Source organism: Babylonia areolata, chromosome 8, assembly GCF_041734735.1.
Source record: "Babylonia areolata isolate BAREFJ2019XMU chromosome 8, ASM4173473v1, whole genome shotgun sequence".
Taxonomy (NCBI): Eukaryota; Metazoa; Mollusca; class Gastropoda; order Neogastropoda; family Buccinidae; genus Babylonia; species Babylonia areolata.
This window is the reverse complement of record NC_134883.1, coordinates 32,812,296-32,835,391: the sequence shown is the minus strand read 5'-3', so window position 1 is coordinate 32,835,391 and position 23,096 is coordinate 32,812,296. Positions and strand designations below refer to the sequence as shown.

General features: G+C 45.4%; 1 protein-coding gene across 2 annotated transcripts in view; it reads left to right on the top strand.

Moving 5' to 3' along the window:
- The window catches only part of LOC143284753 (neuroglian-like), a 181,079-nt gene that overhangs the window by 124,730 nt on the left and 33,253 nt on the right, over window positions 1–23,096 (top strand). For both annotated transcript variants that reach the window (XM_076591720.1, XM_076591721.1), the window contains 2 exons: window positions 11,483–11,782; window positions 20,296–20,669. In XM_076591720.1, coding sequence (XP_076447835.1) covers window positions 11,483–11,782; window positions 20,296–20,669 — 674 coding nt within the window. The remainder of the gene's footprint in view (window positions 1–11,482; window positions 11,783–20,295; window positions 20,670–23,096) is intronic.

Here is a 23,096-nt window from a genome sequence, read left to right as displayed (position 1 = left end):
AAGGCGATTTCTGGATTTCCTGTGTGTTGGAATGTTCCAGCCTGGCCGGCCTTGTACAGAGGTGGTGGAGGAGGTCAGGGGGGTGGGTGGGTGGATGTACCGATAAATGATGGATTGTCGTTGTCGGGGTGGGGGTGGGGGTGGGGGATCAGGGGCTGAATTGATGTGGGTATTGTCCGCTGGGGTATTGACTTGGAATGATGGTTTGTTTCAGCTGAGCGGTCTCATGAATTGAAATGAAAGAGGACCGATCCAACTATCTGTCAATAACTGTCACACACACACACACACACACACACACACACACACACACACACACACACACACATATATATATATATATATATATATATATCAAACACACACACACACACACACACACACACACACACACACAGAGGAGTTATGAGAAGCCGATTACTGAGAAACATCGGAATTCATTACGAGGTAATTTTTTTTTCTTGTTGTTCATTCTGTTTCTATTTACACATTGAACAGAGACGTGGATGTTTGAGCAGAGGACTACACAACAAGTCTTAGATCCGGTTCGTGATGCACCAATCATGAATCCTTTTTTGACTGTTGTCAGCTTTGTGCTTTCAGTTGGGTGTGAAGGTGAAAGCATGCAGATCAATCTCTTTCTCTGCACTTTGCTTGGCCATTACAGCAGAAGCTGCGGACTGTGCCGAGGGCACCGTCTGTCGTTCTCTGTCTTACCTCCACTTCGAGATGTACCGCTCTCTCCGCACCTTTTTCTTCTACTTGTTGTTTTGGACGAATTGTTATTACAAAGTTTAACAAGGTCCGTCAGTCTCATGCCGTTTTTTACTCACCGCGGTAGAGTCAGAGTGCTTAAGTGGACGGTTCTTTCCGGGTGCATCGGTTCTGACTCTCTTCCCGTCCCCCCCCCCTTTCTCTCTCTCTGTATGGCTGTGTCTATCTGTCTCTCTCTCTCTCTCTCTCTCTCTCTCTCTCTTGCCTTTGGACCAGTTCAGGATCGTATACAATAACGCATAGCATTCTGCCGTAAATTCCGGAACTGCATACACTGATGTTATGTTTTTCCCCATGTGGTGATGATGATGATGATGATGATGATGGTGATGATGATGTATTGATGACCATGTGTGTGCCCACGTGAAGGCTGGAGGCGAGCGGGTGTCAGGTTTCTGTTGTGGTTGTGGCACTCTTTTCTCCGTGTGTGCATTTTTGCTCGTGAAATATTGATATGATGCTGTCCGGAAAACCGTGCAATAATAACAAAGAATAATAATGATGTTCGTAATAACCATGAAGCATGCCCCAGGTTTCTGTTGTTGCTCTTGTTGTTATTGTTGTGCATATATATATATTTTTTTTTTTTTGTATTGGCATTTGGCTGTGATAAAAAAAAAAAGACAGTTATGCCTCGAGGAGGAAGAGGTGTGTGTGTGTGTGTGTGTGTGTGTGTGTGTGTGTGTGTGTGGTGGTGTTGTTGTTGTTGTTCAGTTTTTAATTGTAGAAGATAGGTAGTGTAATTTGTTCATGAGAACGAAGGTGGATTTCATTTTAGACGAGAAGAAATACGGTGAATATCATTCCAGAAAAGAAAAGGGAAATGAGAAAAGAGAAAGTAGGGGAACAGTGACGTAAAACACCCCAGAAAAGGAGAAAGAAGACGAAGAAGAAGAAGGAAAATTATTCTGTATGAGAGAAGACGACGAAATGTGAATCTCAAAGGAAAGAACAAAACGAAAAATGGTGGTTCTCATTCAAGGGGTGAAGAGAAAAATGTGGATATCATTCCACAGAAGGAAAAGCAAACTGCGTGCGAACCATAAAGCAACGTCTATCATATCTACTGAATCCCGTAGAAGACATTGATGTGTTAAAAGATGTTGCCATCTGTAGGATAGCTTCAACCACACTGCTCTAATCATACTTAACCCATTCTCTCTCTGTCCCCGTCTCTGTGTCACACACACAACCTCTTCCCCATCCAACACGCGCATGCACAGTTATGAAGTTTCTGTGGTTTGTTTTCTTCTCCTTCGGAAGGTGCTTTGGCCAATCTGAATAAATCAGAAGAAGTCTGATCCCCCCCTCCCCCTTTCTCTCTCTCTGTTTGCATTTCTGTTTCTCCATGTCTCTTTTGTGCTCTCTCTCCATCCCCCTCCCTCCCACTTTCTTCTTCTCTCCCTCTCCTCTCTTTATCCCTCTGTCACTTTCCTCATATCTCCTTCTCCCCCCCCCTCTCATTTTCCCTCTCTATACTCCTCTCCCTCTCACCCTATCTTTTTAATATGAGCTGATGTGATCTACCATTTTCAATTTTCACACGTACGCTATAAGGATTTACGTGTATGTGCATGCATGGCCATCCCTGTAGTATATCAGTGTTCGTGCAGAATTGTTTCTTAGATGCTGTCTTCCGATATCGCGTTACCTTCTTACTTTGCTTCACTGGTCTTGACGGCTGCCCTCCCCATCCCCTTCCGCCCACGCCCACACTCACACGCTTCATGTGCACATCGTGTATTTGCATTACTCCTTTTGTCACGACAGATTTTTCTGTGTGAAATTGTGGCTGCTCTCCCCAGTGACAGCGCGTCGCTACAATGACAGCGCCACCCATTTTTTGGGGTTTTTTTTTTGGTATTTTTCCTGCCTGCAGTTTATATGGTTTCCTATCCAAGTGAATTTCTCTACAGAATTTTGCCATGGACAATCCTTTTGTTGCCGTGGATTCTTTTACATGCGCTAAATGCATGCTGCACACGGGTCCTCGATTTATCGTCGCATCCGAATGACTAGCGTACAGAGCACCACTCAAGGCTCAGTGGAGGGGAAGAAAATACTGGCGACTGCAGGTGTGATTCGAACCAATGCGCTCAGATTCTCTCGCTTCATAGGCGGACACGTTACCTCCAGGCCAACACTCCGTGTTGCAGAGATAAAAAGAAAACCCACACAAAGTCATTGATTAATTAACTGATTCTATAATGAACGAGACTGGGTTTACTGACGACATCGGGAATGAGAAAAAAGGGGAGTGGTTTGAAGGATGTGTTTATCTGTTTGTGAGGCCTTAAGGGTTAATGTCAAAGTAACAAAACAGCAAAGCATCAGACGACCTTGAAATTACCATTTATCAATTGTGTGTGTGTGTGTGTGTGTGTGTGTGTGTGTGTGTGTGTGTGTGTGTGAGGAGAGAGAGAGTGTGTGTGTGTATGTGTGCGTGCGTGCGTGCTTGTGAGCATCGTTTGTGGCTGTGGATTTGTTGGCAGAGCAGTTGTGGAGAACGTATTCCTCCAGACACACACACACACACACACACACACACACACACACACACACACGCACACACACACACAGACACACACACACACACACACACATTTCTCACAGTTACTTTGATCTCGTCCTCCTGTTTCTTCTCTCTTCTCCACCTTTCTCTCATCATCATTCCTTTCTCCGTTTTTGTTTTTTTCCCCCATCCTTCGTTTTTGCCATGTTGTCTCTCTTCCCCCTCCCCCCCCCCCCCCCCCCTCCGCCCCTCTCTTCTGTGATAGGTATCTTGTCAGGTTCATTCCTATGTTCCGTTCTCAGCTTCCTCAGTCGTCGTCCTTGCCACCCATACCCCCCGATCCCCACCCCACCCCCACCCCCTATCTCTCTCTTTGCCTCTGTCGTTCTCTGACTGTGTCTCTCTCTTCTTTTTTTCTGCACTAAGGAGCATGATTACTTTTGTGTATGTGCGATTTTTCTTCTTTTTTTTCTGTTCCATGTTCCCCCCCCCCCTCCTCCTCGTCCTCCCTTTTCTTGTTTTCAATTTCCTTATCCATGTTCTTCTCCTTTTCTTCTTATTTTCCTTCGCTTCCTTGCAGTCGTTCTCGTTCTTGTTCACTTCCACTTCAGTTAAAATGTGTGTGTGTGTGTGTGTGTGGGGGGGGGGGGGGGGGGGGGGTGGTGGTGGGGGGGGGGGGGGTGCAATAACAACCACAGAAAAGGAAAACAAGGTTTCGCGCTTGTCATTATCTAGAAGTATTTGTCTCTTAATTTGTTTGCTTTTTGTGTATGTTTGTTGTTGGTGTGTGTGGGTGTGTGTGTGGGTTTTTTTTTATTTTTTTTTATATAAATAGTCCTATCGATCAATTCCGAGCGCAAAACATTGTTGTACTGTATGTTTTCCAGATCTTAACGTGTTCATGTGCTCTTTATGATGCAGACAGGCACAGCTATTATCACAATAATCACATGCAATATGAAATGCGGGTGCCAGAATCAACGAATTCGACCCTTTAAAAGATGACATAAAAACTCCTCCCAAGCCCCCCACGATCTAGATCCTGTTCAAACACGACAGTCTGTTCGGAAAGCGTCGTTGGGCAGAGTGTGAACACAACAGTGCTGTCTCCAGCCTTAATTCCGGTGTTGCACGCACGGGCATCAGTATCAACTGCAGCAAAAACAAAGAAAGGCGGCCAACACGCCAGGGTAATTTCACGGGGGGGCGGGTTTCAATTTTTTGAAGTGACGAACCGTTTAATATCTCCTCCCATCCCCCCCCCCTCCTCCTCCCCCCCCCCCCCCCTTCCAATCCCGTGGTCGCATGTTGATGGCGGCATGACAACAGCGTTTTTTACCCGTTTGATTTTAGAAAAAAGCAGTCTGCATGTCGGGGCAGATTTGATCAGTGGGCCGACGGCACGTTTTGTTTCAATTTGATGCACCGCCAAGATGTCTCGGTTGTGGGGCTGTTATCTTGTGCTGATTAATATCGGAGGAACGCGGCGGCGTCTGATTAAAACCAGTGACTCCCCCAGGAACAATTCGTGAGTCACGGGCGGGAAATTCTGTATTGCTTTTTTGGCGATAATATTTTAAAGGAGCACAAAACTGAAGGATGAAAAGACAATTTTCACCGATTTGCTTCCCTGATGAGATTAGATACTGTGTTGACGGTTTCTGGTTTCTTGCTGGTGAAGGTAACTGTTGCTTGCATGGTGTATTCAGTTTCACCACAGGGCACGGTAGAAACGTGTACCATATTTATCTTCACGTAAAAGTGCAATTTAGCAGCATAGTGTATTAGTGTATACTGGTGAGATTTTCCCTACCCTCACCCCCCATCAAAGCTAATAATCATTTCCACTGAAAATATGTTTAGTTATGATTATGAATATGTAGCGGTAATGTAACATCATTTTTTAACAAGAAGTATTATAAAAGCTAATATTAATTCAACTTCATGTTATATTGTTGCAGTTAATCTGGTACAGGTTTTCCCACAAAAAGAGTGTGGAGCTAACAGGTAGTCTGTACTTTGGGGTATTACTTCCTCCACGACCACGACTAATGTCATACAATGAGGAAATCGCACCATTACCAGAGCAACCATTTAAAACAACATCAAAACGTCATTTATGAAATGGGCGCTTACTGTTTTATGTTTTACCCGTCCACGGAAAAAAACAAAACAAAAACAAAAAAACTGTTGAGAGATGTCGAATCAATGTTAGACGGCAAGTGTTCAGCCAGATCACTTAGTTTCAGCTTGACGGAGCCAGAGAAGCTTCAGGTAACACAGAGAAGAGTGTGGAGAGACTCCAGAACTCGTTGTAAACCTGGACACGCAAGGGGAGACAAAGCCACAGAGAACGAGAAAGACGCTCAGTGCGAAGGGAAGCAGACGATTGGTCCAGAAGAACCCACCCACGTGACATTAACGTCATATCCTCAAGGACACTGCTGCATAATGCATTGGAGAACTGCTGTTGGATATTTCGGACCTGAAATGAAAAAAATGATGAGTGGGCGAAAACATTCGATTTTTCCTGTCTGTTAATTGTTGTGATGAAAAGATATCTGATTTTTTTTCTCAGTAAAACTACCCCTAAGCCTTTCCCCTACTCAGACGCTCCATCTCTAATTATTTTCGATGCCTGTGTAATCTTGATGACACCTAAAACCGCGATAGATAGCATACACTTGGCCCAAAGCAGAGAAAACATGGCGCTGAGAGGCGAAAGCCAAGGCAATTAGTGCTCTGAGTTGGAAAGCTCGAAAGCTTGTACGTGTCCACATGGCTTAAGAGCAGCTTGGATCCTGGAGATCGTATCTTACAAAAGTTAATGTGCAGTGAAAATGAAAACGGCGAGCAAAATTTTGATTTGAAGGTGCATCGTCGAATTGGCATCCCTCCTCTTGTTTTACACCCTGGTTTGAATTACTAAATATTTCTCTATCTTCTGTCTGCTCACCTTCCCCATCCCTTCCCATGCGTTTGTATAATGGCTGTAGGCCGATATTTAGTCAACATTATGTCTTTTGTGGGGTCCCAGTCTCCCAGTGTGAGCCCACTACACTCATTTCTAGATAGGAGCTGGCCACGGACCTAAGAACATTCCGTTGACATAACTCGGATGGGGCTCGAATCCCCCTGTCCACTCAGTCGCCAGCTCTGTTCGTGATCCAAACTACTTTGCTCCGGTGCCAATGTAATATGATGCATATTTCCTCATCCCTTGTTTTTGTCTTCTCTCCATGCATGCTTCGAAAAGTGAGTGACACCCTCTTGCCCCCCCCCCCCCCCCCCAAAAAAAAAAAAAAAAAAAAAAACAAAATAAAAACAACAACAACAACAAAACAAACAAAAAAACCCACAACAAAACAACAACAACAAACAAACCAAAAACAACAAACAAACCAAAAACAACAACAAAAACAAAAAACTGAAAGTGTGTGAAGATGATGTGCTCGTCATTCTCCTTCACATTTCACTCCCCCCCTCCCCCCTCCCCCCACCCCACCAGTTCCCCCTTATTAATTTGTTGGAGTGATATCGCTTCCAATTTGTTTTGGTCTTGCTTGTTTATTTATTTGTTTCTAAACCCTTACTTCTTCTTCTCCATCATCTGAAAGGATCGAAGGGCTCCAGGATTTGTGTTGTTTCTGTCCAGACTATGGCGAAACGAGGATTTTTTGTGTGTGTGCTGCAGATTGAGTGTTGGCAATATCGTCATTATCTGGCCTGCCAGATTCCCTCTTTCCTCCCTGTCCGTCATTCCGGCTGTCTTCATCTCTCTCTGTCATGTGGCTGCCGGCACTTCGAGCGTATTACGTGGGGAAAAACAGCACCTTCATAGCTCCTAGCTTCAGGGCTTCGTTTTCTTCGCGTCCCGTCTTGCTTCCTTCTTCCTCCTCCTTTCTACCTCATTTTGTAGCCTGGAGGAGGATAGTGGTGTGTGTGTGTGTGTGTGTGTGTGTGTGTGTGTGTGTGTGGAGGCAGGGGTGTGTATGTCCTTCGAGGCTGGAGTGAGATGGGGGGGTATGACAACACTGTTTCCAATTCTGTCTGTCCCCCCCCATCCCTTTCTGCTGTGTATGTGTGTGTGCGTGCGTGTGTGTGTGTGCGCGCGTGCGTGTGTGTGCATGTGTGTGTGTGTGTGTGTGTGCGTGCGTGTGTGTGTGCGTGCGTGTGTGTGTGTTTCCACTCGACTGTCTCTCTTGCTCTCTCTGTCTCTATCATGCATATGAGACGCGTGCACTTTTCCGACCCTAACTCCCCATCCCCGCTTCCTCTCTCGGCAGGAAAGGTCGTAATATTGTGCAGTGTTCTCTCTCCCCCCCCTAACGAAAGGCTAATGGAGCGGGATTAATCGGCGGTTGTGGTGGGTGTGGTGGGAGGGGGAGCTGGCATCCAGGAAGTGGCGGTTGAGGGAGGCGATAATGACGGCACTGGACGTGATGAGGAGGGAGGGGGGGGGAACCGGGGGGACACTGATGATGCCAGTTATTACAAGCCACGATTATTATGAAATGCTGGCTTCGTGACGAGTGGGGGTAAAAAGCCCCTCCGGGCGTTGAGATGTTAGCCTGAGAGAATGAATGTTCCGGGTTGTTTGTGATGGAATGATTTGTGTGTGGGCAAAGCCTTCGCTATGGGCAAAGCCTTCGTTATGTGGAGGAAAGTCAGTGATGATGGTGATAATAATGATAACTTTTTTTCTTTTTTTTGTGTTGAAAATATGTCATTGTTTGCTGATCTTAATTCTACTTTCTGTTGTCAAAATGAATGTGTCGTGCACATAGTTATGTGTCTGAAATCAGGTTCGATTTTTCTTTGCAGGACAGACCGTGTTAGAGACTTGTAGCACATCTTTTCTTCCCCCCACCATTTTCTGGGGGGCGAAGGGGAATGGGTTGCAGCGTTTTTTGTTCGTGCATGTCTTTTCTTTTTCCGTGTCATGTTTACTTGCCATATTTTTTATGTGGGTTGTCTTTTCATTATTATTCCGTTTGGTTCCTTGCTCGTGTTTGGGAGGAAGTACACGTTTGTAGGGTAGTTCCACCTGTATGAGGTTTGCTTTGTAGACGGGGACGTTTGCCATGCAGCTCTAGTTATCATGGTGCTAAATCAGTGTTTTTTCAGAGTGCGTGAAAGGTTTGGGCCTTTCAGAATTTGCCATTACTTTGTTGGTCGAGTATGTATATAAAGTCAAATTATCGCGAGCTCTCTCTCTCTCTCTCTGTCTGTCTGTCCATCACACACACACACGCGCACACACACACACACACACACGCGCGCGCGCACACAGACCCGAACCCCCCCCCCCCCCCCCCCAAACACACACACCTCCATCATGGGGGACTCGCACAAACTCTATTGGACTGGACTCAAGTGTCCCGTAAACTTGATTGGGCGAAAGCCGGGCATGGAGCTGTGGCAGGTGATGAATCCCCAGTGATAGGTCCAATCTCATTTCAAGCCGCCCGACGATACGTTAAATCACAGTTCGGCCCCTGCAGGATGGCTCGTGAAATCACATCCCCCCAGTCCGGCGACGGTTCTTGAAAATCTCATCCCCCTGCCCCTCCACAACACCCCCACCCCTCTCCCTTCCACCCACCACACTCTCCCTCCTCTCGCAAACCCAGCCCCCAGGACGATTGGTGAAAATCACATTGCAAACTCCGGAAGGTGCGTTAAATCACTCGCCAATGTCTTCCGACGGCGAGGAACCGCGTCCAATTTTCGGTCCATTTCTTCCCCGAGTGTGGACCGTCTCTTCTGTCCTGCTGGCAGTGAAATGTAATGATGGACGTCAATTTGTGTGTGTGTGTGTGTGTGTGTGCGCGCGTCTGTGTATCCGTGTCTGTGTGCGCGCGCGCGTGTGTGTGGCTCTGGAGCGGTAGCTTAATGGTTAGTGTTCACACCTAATCCGGCGGATGCGTCCCCCGGTTCCATTTCTTCATCAGGCAGCGGGGTGTCAGTGTGATCCATTTCGCTCTTCTGTCTCTCCCACCACACATTATGGACTACAGTCATGTGAAAGAACGGTACCATCCCGATTCGCTAGTTCCCTAGTCGACCAGTACTGAATTTGTGATCCCGATTTGCCCATTTTCAGTTCGTCTGTGTACTCGATAACACGTCAGGTCGTTTTATTTATTTATTTATCTATTATAAACACACACACACACACACACACACACACACACACACACACACACACACACACACACACACAATTGCGCACGCACGCATTCTGTTCAGTTTATGTGCATGAATTAAACACACACACACACACACACTCAATTGCGCACGCACGCATTCTGTTCAGTTTATGTGCATGAATTAAACACACACACACACACACACACACACACACACACACACACACACACACACACACACACACACACACTGACACACACACACACACACACTCAATTGCGCACGCACGCATTCTGTTCAGTTTATGTGCATGAATTAAGTGCGACGAAAAATTAATATGTACAATACCAAGTCATAGCATACAACGCAACTCCATACTGTAATTTAATGTTCTATTCTTATTGGTACACTTGGATCATGCGGTATAATGCACCACCATAAAAAAACATTAAACCACAGTACAGTACCATTCAGACAGTACTCTCTCTGTATCTCTACCGTTCAACACTGTACAACACTGACTGCACACCAACCAGCCTATCTTCCTACCGAACTCCCGCATAGCCTTGCAGTGCAGTAAATCGCTGTTAGTGACAGAGGGCAGACTGGCCGCCATTTCATTCCCCGCCTCACGGTACAGTGATGGTGAGTGCTGTCGCCGGCAGCACGCAAGCCGGGAGGCGAGTGATGAGGTGGAGGAAGGATGGGGGGGGGGGGGGGGCAGGTCAGGGTAATTCAATCCACATGGACCTGGGTGGTGGGGGTAGGGTGGTTGGTACTTTGCCCAGTGACAGACCACCAGCCGAGAAATGGGCCTGGTCGCACGTGCTTGTGGCCCCATGCGGGGAGGTGGCCCCTTTCCCCCTCAGTCTCTCCATCCTCTCTTTCCCCTCTCCCTCCCTCATCCCCATAGTTCCATGAGATTGTTGCCCATGATGCCACATGCGGGCTTGTTTTGGAATCTGGCTGAGCGTGTTCCTGAGCTAGAGAGAGAGAGAGAGACAGAGAGAGAATTATTTGCAAAAAAAAAAAAAAGTACGATAAAGGCATTTATTTCCTATTTTAAAGTTGAATTTAGTGTTGTGCATTTCTTGTTATTCATAACTATATTTACTTCTCTTTAAAAAAAAAAAATTCTTTATAGCGTTTCGCCAAAGTTTCATTTATTATTTTTGTTCACTATAGACAGTGCAGAAAACCCCATCAAAGTGAGATATTGGACAGATATGAAACTAAAGATATATATTATATAAACCTAGGCGAGGGTTTCCCACCCGAGGATGGGAATGCTGCCTCCAGGGATGCTTTCAGGCAATTCCTGAAACTGAATAAAATAGGATAAAAATAAAGATGCACAGAAATTGAATAAAATAGCATAAGAATAAAGATACACAGAAGTAGAGTAAAATATGATAAAAAAAAAAAAAGATACATAGGAAGCAAAGTAACTGAAAAAACAAAGAAGAAGAAATCACTTTGAAAAATAAATCACTCCTGTCTGTGCAGGGCTCAGTCACATCGAGTGCGTAACAAAGCTACACCATAACTGGTACAAAAAAGAACAAATAAGAGAAACATCAAACAGATTTCTTTCTTTCTTTCTGCAAACACACACAGGGATGGTGTATATATATATTTTTTTTTCTTTATTCAAAAATATTGTGTTCCTGCCTGCACTTTTCACTTTTTTTTAACAATACACAAAACTTACTACTAAACAATACAGACACAATATATCACAATAAAGCAATGCATAAATAAAAAGATCTGTAATAAGACAAAGGACGTTTTTCGAAGAAAATATATACATATTGCATACTCTGCACTGTTTCCTTCATTATTATAAACTGCACGAACGACAGAGGGAAACAAAAATAAGCAGAACAACGACAGAAAAATTAATGAAAGATAGACAAACATAAACTAATTTGTGACTGCCGTGTGTGTCCATGGTTGGATACAAAAATAAACAGCACAACAACGACAGAAAATGAAAGATAGACAAAACTAAACTAACTTGTCACTGCTGTGTGTGTGTTCCAGGGTTCATCCACATCGAGGGCCGACCTGCCGACCAGGACGTGGTGGAGGGGTCCCGGGCCCGCATCGTGTGCAAGACGTCCTCGGACCCGCTGGACTCGAGCCAGCTGCACATCCGCTGGTTGGTGAACGGGCGGGCGCTGAACGTGTCGCAGGACGCCGCCAAGTACGTGCAGAAGTCGGACAAGAACCGCCATGCCCTCATCATCAAGAACGCTCAGCTGGAGGACTCTGGAAGCTACACCTGCATGGCCTCCCTGGGCATGGACTCTGACCGCGCCACGGCCTTCCTCACTGTGAAAAGTCAGTGTGTGGTGTGAGCGGGGGTGTGGGGAGGAGGGTTTTGTGGGGAAGGGTGTGTGTGTTCGTGTGTGTGTGTGGGGGGGGGGAGGTGGGGGGAGGGTTCGTGTCTGTGTGTCTCTGTCTGTGTGCGAGTATGTGTTTGTGTGAGAGAGAGAGAGAGAGAGGCGGCGAATATATTGTGAGACAATGGCTGGAAAATTGTGTGTGCTGACGAACTGTGGATTCCCGTACAAGGATTGTTAGGATTTCTTTTTCTCTCATTTTGAAATCGACTGGATTTATCTGCTTGTCTGTCAGTTTCGGGAAATACACTGTGGAACGGTAGCTGAAAATTATGTCAATTTCGGTAAATATACACGGATTAATGGTTGGGAAATGATATCAGAAACGGTAAAACATACTCTGGGGCAGTTGCTGGAAAATATGTGCATTAGTATTGGTGAATATACTGTGATATAATGGATGGAGGAAATTTGAAATAAAACTAGAATGGTGGTGATTATGATGTGCGTCTTGGCATACCATGAATAGATCCCGGAACGACAAGGCATCGTGTTCGATAATTGTAAAATGGCCCTTCAGCTGGAATTGGATTTGATAATTGTGAAATGAAACGACAGTGACTATACATGAAGGGCTTGGGTAACGATTGTAATGCACCAAACATATATCCATAATATTTGATTATTGATTAATTTTCTGTCCCAATCCCGCTTCCCCCATCCCCTCTCTCACACACGCCCTTCCAATATTATGTTTTTTCTTTGTTCAATCACTGACACTCACCCTCTCCATTTTACATTTTGTACTCTATCTTTTCCACAGTATGTTATTTCCCTCTTCCTTCCTCACCCCCCCCCCTCCACCGCCCCCTTTCCTGTTGAATAGTTCTTCCCCTGCCTTAGATTTTCAGAATTGATGATTTCTAATAATCACAAAAATCATCATGACAGAAATAATAATAATAATAATAATAATAATAAGATTATCATTTGTTTTCAGTCTAATATCATCTTACACACACACACACACACACACACATATATATATATATATATATATATATATATATGAATAAATAAACAATCCAGGCATGACACGAAGTGACAGGGTCTTGATTATCTGTACACACACAGTCGTTGATTGGATGAACGCTGACTATTACAGTAAAGTGGAAGGGTGCTGTGGCAACAGTGAAGTCTTCACTAAAATCAGACTACAAAATGCACGCGTACTCATTTCATCCGACGCAACGTCAGGGAGCAGAAATGCTTTGACAGCAGACTTGAAGGGAGTTGAACCAGATTGTTCCAAAGACTGGTGCTCTGAAGACGGGTGGCGTGGTATGTATGTTCGTAAGTGAACGGAACTTGACTGGAATGGTTTCGGATTGTAGTGGGTATTTGACATTTCGTTGCTTTCGAGGATCTGAAGAAGAACGAAGATGGTGAGAAGAAAATGACCAGGGATGAAATGGAGACCACGATCAAAAGAGATTTCAGAAGTACACAGCAGGTTTTTGATGTTTGAATCTTTCATCATCGGACAACCAAATGAGGAGCACGAAGGATAAAAGAAAATGTGGTCAGACGGTAGTTCCTGAACGAGTTGTTTTGGACTCCCAGACAACAGTGGGTTACATTTATTTCATCTTGAGAGAATCGGGGATCAGACAAGGGTTTTAGTGACGTCTTCAGACTGAAGGGGGCGGCAGCGGTAATCCTGTGGAGTTTCGGATAACAAGTCTCAAGACTGAGAAACGTGCTGCTGAAAAGGAAGTTTTGATCAAGTAACAAAACAAGATTACTGATAGAAAATTTAAATGAATAAAAAGAGGGGTGGAGGCGGTGATGGGGGGTAGGGTGGGGTTCTGATTTAGGTCAGTGACTGGGGGGGACAGAAACTACATCCTGTTGCTGTCTGGAGAATGTCCCCTTCAGTGCCATTGAACGTATTCGCTATGGACTTAGTGACGTCACTGATGACATCAAAAGAAAGGAAAATAATTCTTGAATGCTGAAAATTCACATATTTCATGAAGAGTGGTATACCTTTAGACCTTTTTCTCAGTTTTTGGTCGATTGTTTTGGAGTTTTGGATACTGTTTTAAGAATTGAAACACCACTCTCTATATTTCCCCTTGCACTGATTGGGATTTACTTCATCTGCGGTTAATGGTTAATGATGATCCATAATTAAACATAAGAAATACCTGTCTATGTTGATGATCCTTCCCAGTTAAAACGTTAACTCGTGGGACAAACGTTACAGGCACACAGGAATTACGGTGAAAACTTGGGGAAACCTCGGTGGAGTCCCTCAAGTCCCGAATCTGACTGATCAGCGCCCCCCTCCCCCCTCCTCTACCACCACCACCCCACCCTACAAGTCCCCAACTGCCAGTCCTACAAAACAACACTACAGTTAGTGGAAACCCCCCAGTTCTATACACATCAGAACCATCAAAATTATGATGTTGGATGTTTAAAGAAAGAAAGAAGAAAACCTTGAAGTAACAGTATGGCAGAACAACGAAATGCACGATAGAAGTGTTCACCACTCCCTGCCATGTTCTTAGCTTCTGGTGGTAGTCACAGGGTATGGTCTTAATTCATCGTAACAACACAGGCGTGTAAGTGCGGCGCGGAGTTGACCCACAAGGTAGCCGTTGGAGTTATGCCAGATGAGTAGAGGTGACGAGTGATGGGTATGCATGGCGTCATAGACCGCTATGTGACAGTGATGGAATGGGATGTACCCGAGTTGTGACAGGACGTATGTGATGCGGAGAGAGGTGATGGCTCGTTAACGACAGAATGAGGTGCACCCGGCATATTCTGCGCGCGAGGAACCGCTTCAGGAAGGAGGCGAATGGGGCCGGCATTGCATCAGACGTACCTGTTGCTTCTGTGTTCGTCTTCCAGTCACTGTTCTCTCCCTCTTATCTCTCGATTTTTCAGTCTGAATTATTTCGGATGCTTTATCCCAGCATGCTTTTTATGCGATTATCATGCGTTACTCTACAACGCAACTCCTACCTTAGGGAGAGGGATGGACACACACAAAAACTAATAATGATGTTGATAATGGTATAACAACAAGAAAGAAAAAAACATCATCGCTTATGTCGTTTAAACTCCGTTTATATTCTGTCGATTCTGTCTCTCAGTCTAACAGTTATAATAAATTTGATTGTCTAATACCACCTTTCTTCCCCACCTTTAACATTTTACAACAAAAGACTCGAGTCGAGGACTGGAAACTGGAAAGTATACTAGCGCTTTGTCTAATAATATAAAAAAAACCTCCCACAGTTTGTCTCTTTGCGCGTTGTCGCTCAAGAGAGTGGGTGGATCAATGACTACATAAAGTAAACGTCGGGAGATGGAACATGAAGACCACCTTATCCTCGACAAGCCGACTAATCTGGAACTATCTGTCAGATGCATGGAGGCAGACAGATTTGTTGTGACGCTCTCTCAGTGGCTGGTTCCCAGCTACCAGCAGCAGTCAGTGTGTATGTCTTTGATCCATCATATCATGCACAGGCGTGCAAGTGTAAGTGCAGCGCTGAGATAATCCACAGGGTAACGATTATGCCAGAAGATTAAAGACGTGTTGAGTTCATACCAGTTGGGTAAAAACGACATGAGTTCACGTTTGTTAAATGATTATGCCAGATGAGTAAAGACGTGATGAGTTCACGTGTTGTTATGTGGTTATGCCAGATGAGATAAGAAGTCATATGTGATAAGTTGACATGTTATATGGTTATGCCAGATTAGTAAAGACGTGATGTGTGATAAGTTGACATGTTGTTATATGGTTATGCGAGATGAGATAAGACGTGATGTGTGATAAGTTAACATGTTGTTATGTATTTGTGACAAATGAGATAAGAAGTGATGAGTTCACGTGTTTTTATATGATTATGCCAAATGAGATAAGACGTGATGTGTGATAAGCTGACATGTTATATTTATGGTTATGCCAGATGAGATAAGACGTGATGAGTTCACGTGTTATATAGTTATGCCAGATGAGTGAAGTAGTGATGAGCGATGAGTTCGCGTGCTGTTACACACCCTGCAATGTGACAGTGATGGAATGGGATGTACCCGAGTTATGACAGGACGCATGTGATGCGGAGAGAGGTGATGGCTCGTTAACGACGGAATGAGGCACACCCGGCATGTGCGTGCGAGGAAGCTTTTAGTGGGCAGGAGGGTGGAGGGAAGGAGAGGGAAAGCATGACATCCATCACATGTGTTCCTGCTGCTTCTGCCTTCTTTGTCGTGCGTCTTGCTCCTCATCTCTCCTCTTATTTCTCTGTGGAATCTTCAGTATTATTTCTGGGTACTTCATCTCTGATTTTGATGTCTTTATAATTCGCTACTCGAAAATGCGTTCCCTGCTCAGGGCGAGGACTGGAAGTACGAGGAGGAGGAGAAGAAGAAGAAGAAGAAGAATCATCTTCATCATCATTAAATTGCAGATTATCGTTTGAGCGTGGTTGTCTTACTCTTTTTTTTCTTTGGTTTTCATTCTCTGTCTCTTTGTATTATGATTACCCCCCCTTTTTTTATTTTACAACGCAACCCCACTTGGGACGAGGACTACCCCCACCCCCAAGAAAAACGACAGGTACCTTTTTCTCAAAATTAATTAATTTCTCTCACTCTCCATCTCTCTCTCTCTCTCTCTCTCTCTCTCTCTCTCTCTACGCGCGTGCGCGTCGCTCTGGAGTGGATGGATCAATGACTACACGAGTAAACGATGGGCATGGGGGATGGAATGTGAAGGCCACATAATCCTGAACAAGCTGGGGCAGGAAGGAAAGGCCAGGCGGGAGGAGTTGGGGGAGGGGCAGAGGGGGCAGGGAGTCAGGGCGGACGTGAACGTGCCTCGCTATCTATCAGTGCTGTGGTGGTGCCGACAGACCACAGGGCAGGGCAGAGCAGAGCAGAGCTGGTTAAGTCGGCATCATCAGCCAGACATCTTGTTTTGGCGGTTCCCACGTTTTTCTCACCATGCTGAAAATGGGCCGGTGACATACAGATGGCAAGTTTGTGAATCCCACCACTTCTATTTTCACCCATGGTATAAATGTTGTGGGCGTGTCTGGCTGTCCAGAGAGTAAGTTTTTTTTTCTTGTGTGTGTGTGTGTGACTCTGTGTGTGTGTGTGTGTGTGTGTGTGTTTTCTTTTCCTTTTTTCTCCTTTATATGTAGTCCATATGTACCAGATAATGCGGTCTCTCCAAAAGGGTGTATATTCGGGATGACCGTGACCGAGACATACAGTAACATCTCCATTCTGGATGAACTGAGGTAACGGACATTCTGAACGATCCCGTTGTTTTCAGTTAACTGTTAACAACTCGGAATAACTATCAAAAGAGAAACTCGCACGTGCGTTTGCACATGAGAGTAATGTATTCTGATTCAAGGTGGATGCCACAGTGTACATTTACTTATTAATGGTGAGTCTTGCAGTTCCAGAACAACCCTTGGAATAATTTGAATTCTTGGAATAAGAAGGAAGAAAGGAGGGGATTATCGGGAAAATCCCATCGTTTTCATGGTGTGGTCGCTGGTGAAATCAATGTAGAGGGCAACAAGGGTTCTAAGGGAGGAAGGTTGAGGACTGTCAAAATCTCGATCAAACTGCCAAGGCCGTATGTTCGAAGGTTGTGACCCAAAACAATATCAATTTTCAGACAGATGTTCAGCTTTAATAAGACAGGGCAGTTCTGTCCGTTCAATTTAATTTTAATACCTTTTCTTTGTGCGCTGTTTTACGGTTGTTAACGTTTTCGATGGTGAAAGATTATGTTACTCGTTTTTAGTTTGACTGGTAAAACTTGTAAGAAAATGTGCAATAAAATGTAACGTGGGACACAATCACGTTTCACACCCCCTCTTGTTTCATCCCAACACTTATGAGCATACACACACGCACGTGCGCACGCACATTGACACAGAGACAGACAGACAGACAGACAGACACACACACACACACACACACACACACACACAGAGCCAGCCCAAATACGACAGTAAGTGCGTTTGATGTAGTCTTGACTTATTCAGACTTTGTCGTATTCAGACTTTTTGTGACAGGAAGTCCGATTGAAGTGATTGTCCCGGGAGATAAATCTGACAGGGGAGGGGAAGGGGGGCACTCATAGCACCGTGCACCGGCAGCAGGGAAGTGGAACACGGCTTATGGCAGAGTGGCGGACCCTGGAGAGGGCTGACTGTCACTTAAAGGAAGAGGGGGTGGATGGTGATGGAGGGTGATGCATCACCTGTGACTCACCTGTTCCCTCGTGCTCTGGCACCACCAGCACGTGGTCCTGGGGGCTGTGCTGCCTCCTGGTGGTGGCGCAGTGGGTTGGTGGTCATTGGTCAATTGGCAAATGACCCCGTGTTTGTAAAGCGCTTAGAGTTTGGTCTCCGACCGAGGATAGGCGCAATATAGTTATCTATATCATCAATGCTGGTAAAGACCAAGGGTTGCTCTGTCGCTGTGTATCGTTCATGATGTGATTTGGGTTACAGCCTCGAAAGAATCCTTTCTCTGTACTGTTTATTAAATGATGATCTTGTTATTCATTGGGTAATATTGGTAAGGGCTTTGTAAGGAGGTATCGGTGTTGAAGTGCGTTGATATGTTGCTGTGTCATTCATTGTGTATATTTGTGGGCACTAAGTGGTAACGGCACCCTTTTTGGAACAAATTTAAATCTCGAGAAAAGCAGGATTTTTTTTTCTTCCTAGATGGTATGTTTTGTTCATTGGTAGGGGTTTTGTTTGTGGGTACTGAATGGTACACTTTTGTGTGTATGTTTTTGTACGTGGGAGGATCAGTGTCTACGGCTGTGTGTCCCCCACGACAAAAAGTAATGCGATAAAATCAAAGTGACAGGGGCGGTATTGTAAACGATTCCCCATCTTCGTATTCTGGTCACGGGCTTAACGTACCAGGAGAATGTCCAATTGTTCAACTCGATTTAGTCATTGAAAACCAATCGGGTTTAATTGCGTGGTGCACAAGCAGCGTCTCTTCACGCGTCCAGGATTTCATGACCAGCGGTAGGGGGGAGAGGTAAGTGTATGCGTGAGAAAGGGTAGTGACATTGCTGACGGGATTCATATAACAGAAGCAACAATTCCTACCGGGGAGAGGGGGGGGGGGGCTGTTGTCAGTGGAGGGGATGTAATCAGTGGCTCAGCTCGCACAAGACAGCCAGGTGAGTGGAGGAAGACCACCGTTTGGGGGAGGATTTCCTCCTCCTGGGCTTGTTTCTGATCGACAAGACCAGGAACGGACGTCAAAGCCGTACAGCAGTGGCTGTTTGCTGTCGTCAACTAGGCCAGGAAAACGTGTTTCAGTCGCAAGGTGGTACTAGGGAGCACTTTTCCCCCAAGGGACGTGGGAACGTGCGTGTAATTGGCTCTTTGCACTATGGGATGGGAAGGGAGGGATGTAGAGTACTGTAATGTTCTTGCAAGAATAGAGTTGCGTGTCGTAGAATATAACTGCGTATAATAACATTATGGATTAGGTGGCGCACTGGCGGAATGTCCCTCGGTTGGTGTCGGTATAAGTCGATAAGGCCGGGTCAGTAGGATAGGTCAGGGTGGGATAGGCGGTGAGCAGTAGCCTACTCTACATTACACTACTGTCTGTTTCAACATAATTACAATTCCAGTCGGTAGTTCTACGCAGTGTTATCTGAACATGTGGAAACTTATATACTCTGGTGCTGAACATACTGAAAATTGTTTCAATATTGACATTCATTAATCTAATTTGGGTTTCAGAATTAAAAGAAATAATAAATGGAATCAAATTGTGGCCCCAGTTCGCCAGTTTAGTCTCATCCAACGGTGTCCGAGGGAGTCAAGAGATGAACAATTACACGCACTATATATTCCTGAGCATTCGTGGGTATGTGACACCTATCCTACTCTACCCAGCCTTAACCTGACCAAACCCGACCGATTCTGAGACCACTTTATACTCTGACCTGTTCTGGGCTACTCTGACTTAGCCCACTGTACTGTATTAGGTACTGCAGTATAATATTCCAACTCTTCCTTTTCAGATCTGCTTTCTTTCTTCCTGGTTTATTTCTTTTTAAGATGATTCGACGTGAAAAAAGCAGTTGTTCTTTCTTCTTCCCCCCCCCCCTTTCGTGCTTCTCTTTCATCAGGCCGATACCTCTGGTGACAACAACAACAACAACAAAAAAATGATATTGAGAGTAGCATTATTTTACTTATTTGTGTATTTGTTTTATTTCTTCACTTACTGCTATTCAATAAGTTAATTGAAACCAATGATAATATTGTTCATCAGCCGTCCTGTTGAAATTGAAATGCAATGTGTGAGCACAGTATAAGCACCTTTGTCTTTGTTTGCATTATCACAGTGTGCACTGTTGAACAATTAAAGGAGTTGTTACATAATCAGTTCACCATCATAAAACAAACTGTTGACATGCAGGCCGGCCTGGGCCCCCAAGGAACCTGACGATCCGCAGCGTGCACGGGAACCGCGCGGAGCTGGTGTGGGAGGCGGGGCCGGACCACGGGGCCAAGATCCTCAAGTACCTGCTGCAGTTCAACACTTCCGACACCCCGGACGTCTGGTACGACTACTTCGAGCACATCCCCGGGGAGAAGCTGCACTACTTTGTGGACCTGCCGCCCTGGGGGACCTACACCTTCCGCCTCCTGGCCCAGAACGAGCTGGGTCTGGGTCAGCCCAGCCTGCCCACCCGGGAGAGCTGCACCACGCCACCCGACCGCCCGGACCGCAACCCCAAGAACGTGGTCACCCTGACACACAAGAAGCACTATCTCATTGTGGAGTGGACGGTGAGTTTGGGGAGGAGGGAGTGGTTGGGGTGTGTGTGTGTGTGTGTGTGTGTTGCAGTATGGGCTAACCACCCGTAAGTGGGAGGGAGCGGAGTGTGTGTGTGTGTGTGTGTGTGTAATGCAGTATGGCTAACAACCCGAATCACTGTCACAATGACCGCATCGCACCACCATCCTTCGTATCTTTAAACTGAACTTCCTTCGGTGAAAATTAAACTCTTCTCCCCTTCTCCCGCAATACTCTCATGGATGTTTAACAACCTCCCACTCAAGTGCTCCCCCGCTGTCAGAATCCCACCCCTATCTTTTCCTCCCCTTTGAATATGTATATGCTATGTTCTGCTGTAAACCAGTGTATTCCACTATCCCACCCAACCCTTCTGTACAATACTCTGCCCAACAGTCCAGTATAATTGTTATCAGTTCATTCCCACAACACAACTAACGCAACACTATCCAACAGGACAATAGTCTGCTTTACCCTTGGATGCTCCGTGTAAAACAAAGTGTAGCACTTATGAACATTATCGATCGTAACCATCAAGTATTGCATTGATCGCACACACCGACCACATTATGTGACATCCCTTCAGAACGAGTATGAACATCACCACCACCAAAGACATCGATTAACACTTTCGCCTGCAAGTCGCTGGCTGATTCGCATGATGCGCTTCTAAAAAGTAAATAAATAAAACGACCCGCTGATGCTTATCGGAAGATGGCCACAATACCGCCCTGTCCTTGTCTCGGGAAATGACAGTTGTCGCGGCATGGCCACCTCAATGCCTTCACATCCCTGGTTATGTATCCCTGGATAGGTACTGCCTATCCCCTTCTCCCCCCTTCCCCTACCCCCCCCCCTTCCCCTACCCCCCCACACTGGTTGGTACTTATTCGTGTCTGACACTGCATTTCCCAACAGTGGTGATTTCTGGTTGAATAGAATTTAAAAGCATGTTTCCATCAGATTTATTGATTTCAGTCTCCAGAAACTGGCAGCTGTGTCCTTGTCTCGTCCTGTGCCGAGTTCCCCCCAAATCCCCCCCCACCCCTCACACACACACACACACACACACACACACACACACCTCCCCACTTATTTACTCGGATTTCTTTTTATCAGAAATTGTAACGACCCTTTCCCACCCCGTCAGTCACTTGCTGACATTCTTTTTCGTTCGTGGGCTGCAACTCCCACGTTCACTCGTATGTACACGAGTGGGCTTTTACGTGAGTGACCGTTATTACCCCGTCATGTAGGCAGCCATACTCCATTTTCAGGGGTGTGCATGCTGGGTATGTTCTTGTTTCCATGCCCCACCGAATAACAGGATCTTTAACGTGCGCATTTGATCTGCTTGCGCATACACACGAAGGAGGTTCAGGCATAAGCAGGTTTGCATATGAAATAATGATGACCTGGGAGGTCGGAAAAAATCTCCACCCTTTACCCACCAGGCGCCGTAACGGAGTTTCGCAACAGGGACTCTCAGATTGAAAGTCCAACGCTTTAACCACTTGCGCCCGTCGCTTGCTGACATTAAAATTGAATATAAGTTGTTCCATCTTCCCCAAAATATTCTCTACATCTCTGTTGCCCCTTTCTTGCTACTTTCCAATGATCACCCATTTTCTGGCGTGAGTTACTACTACCACCACTACTACTACTACTACTAATACTGATAATAATAGTAATAATGTACATTTGTATAGCGCCATTTCTCTCCAAGAGCTCGTGGCGCTTTACATGAAAGAAAGAAAAATGATTAGAGGAATCATCCATGACCGCTCTCTCCATCCTCCTCTCCTTCTCTCATTGGTCATGCATACAAAGTGAGCTGACAGGCATGGGGAGGTGCTGGAGAAGAAAGAAACCGAGAGTACTCGTGGATAGGTTTTAAAAGATGAGTTTTTAGTGAAGAGCGAATGGCAGAGATGGAATCAGATGCACGGATATGATGAGGGAGGTTGTTCCAGATATGAGGAGAAGCAAAGAGAAAGAAGTTTCACCATAGGTTCTTGTATTGACACGATAATGTTTCAGAAAGTAACAGTCAGACGAAGAGCGTAGGTTTCATGAGGAAATGTAAGCACTGATATAAGAAAGATAAGTAGGTCCTGTGGAGTGGAAAGCAGAGTAACAGACACACACGCAACTTTGTATTTAATTCTGGCCTCATTGGGAAACCAGTGCAGAGTATGGAGGTGGGGGAGAATGTGATCAGTACGTGGGAGGTGCAGCATTGTTTGAAGGTTTTGAATTCGCTGAATATTATGAGATGGAATGAATGTGGACCAGAAAGGGAGGGCGGTCGATGTTCAAGGCCGGGAGGGCCGACCAAGCACAACCGTTTCTTAACCAGTGTATGAATAGACTCTTATTTCTGCTTTTCTTTGCTGTCACGAATCGACTATCGTACTTTA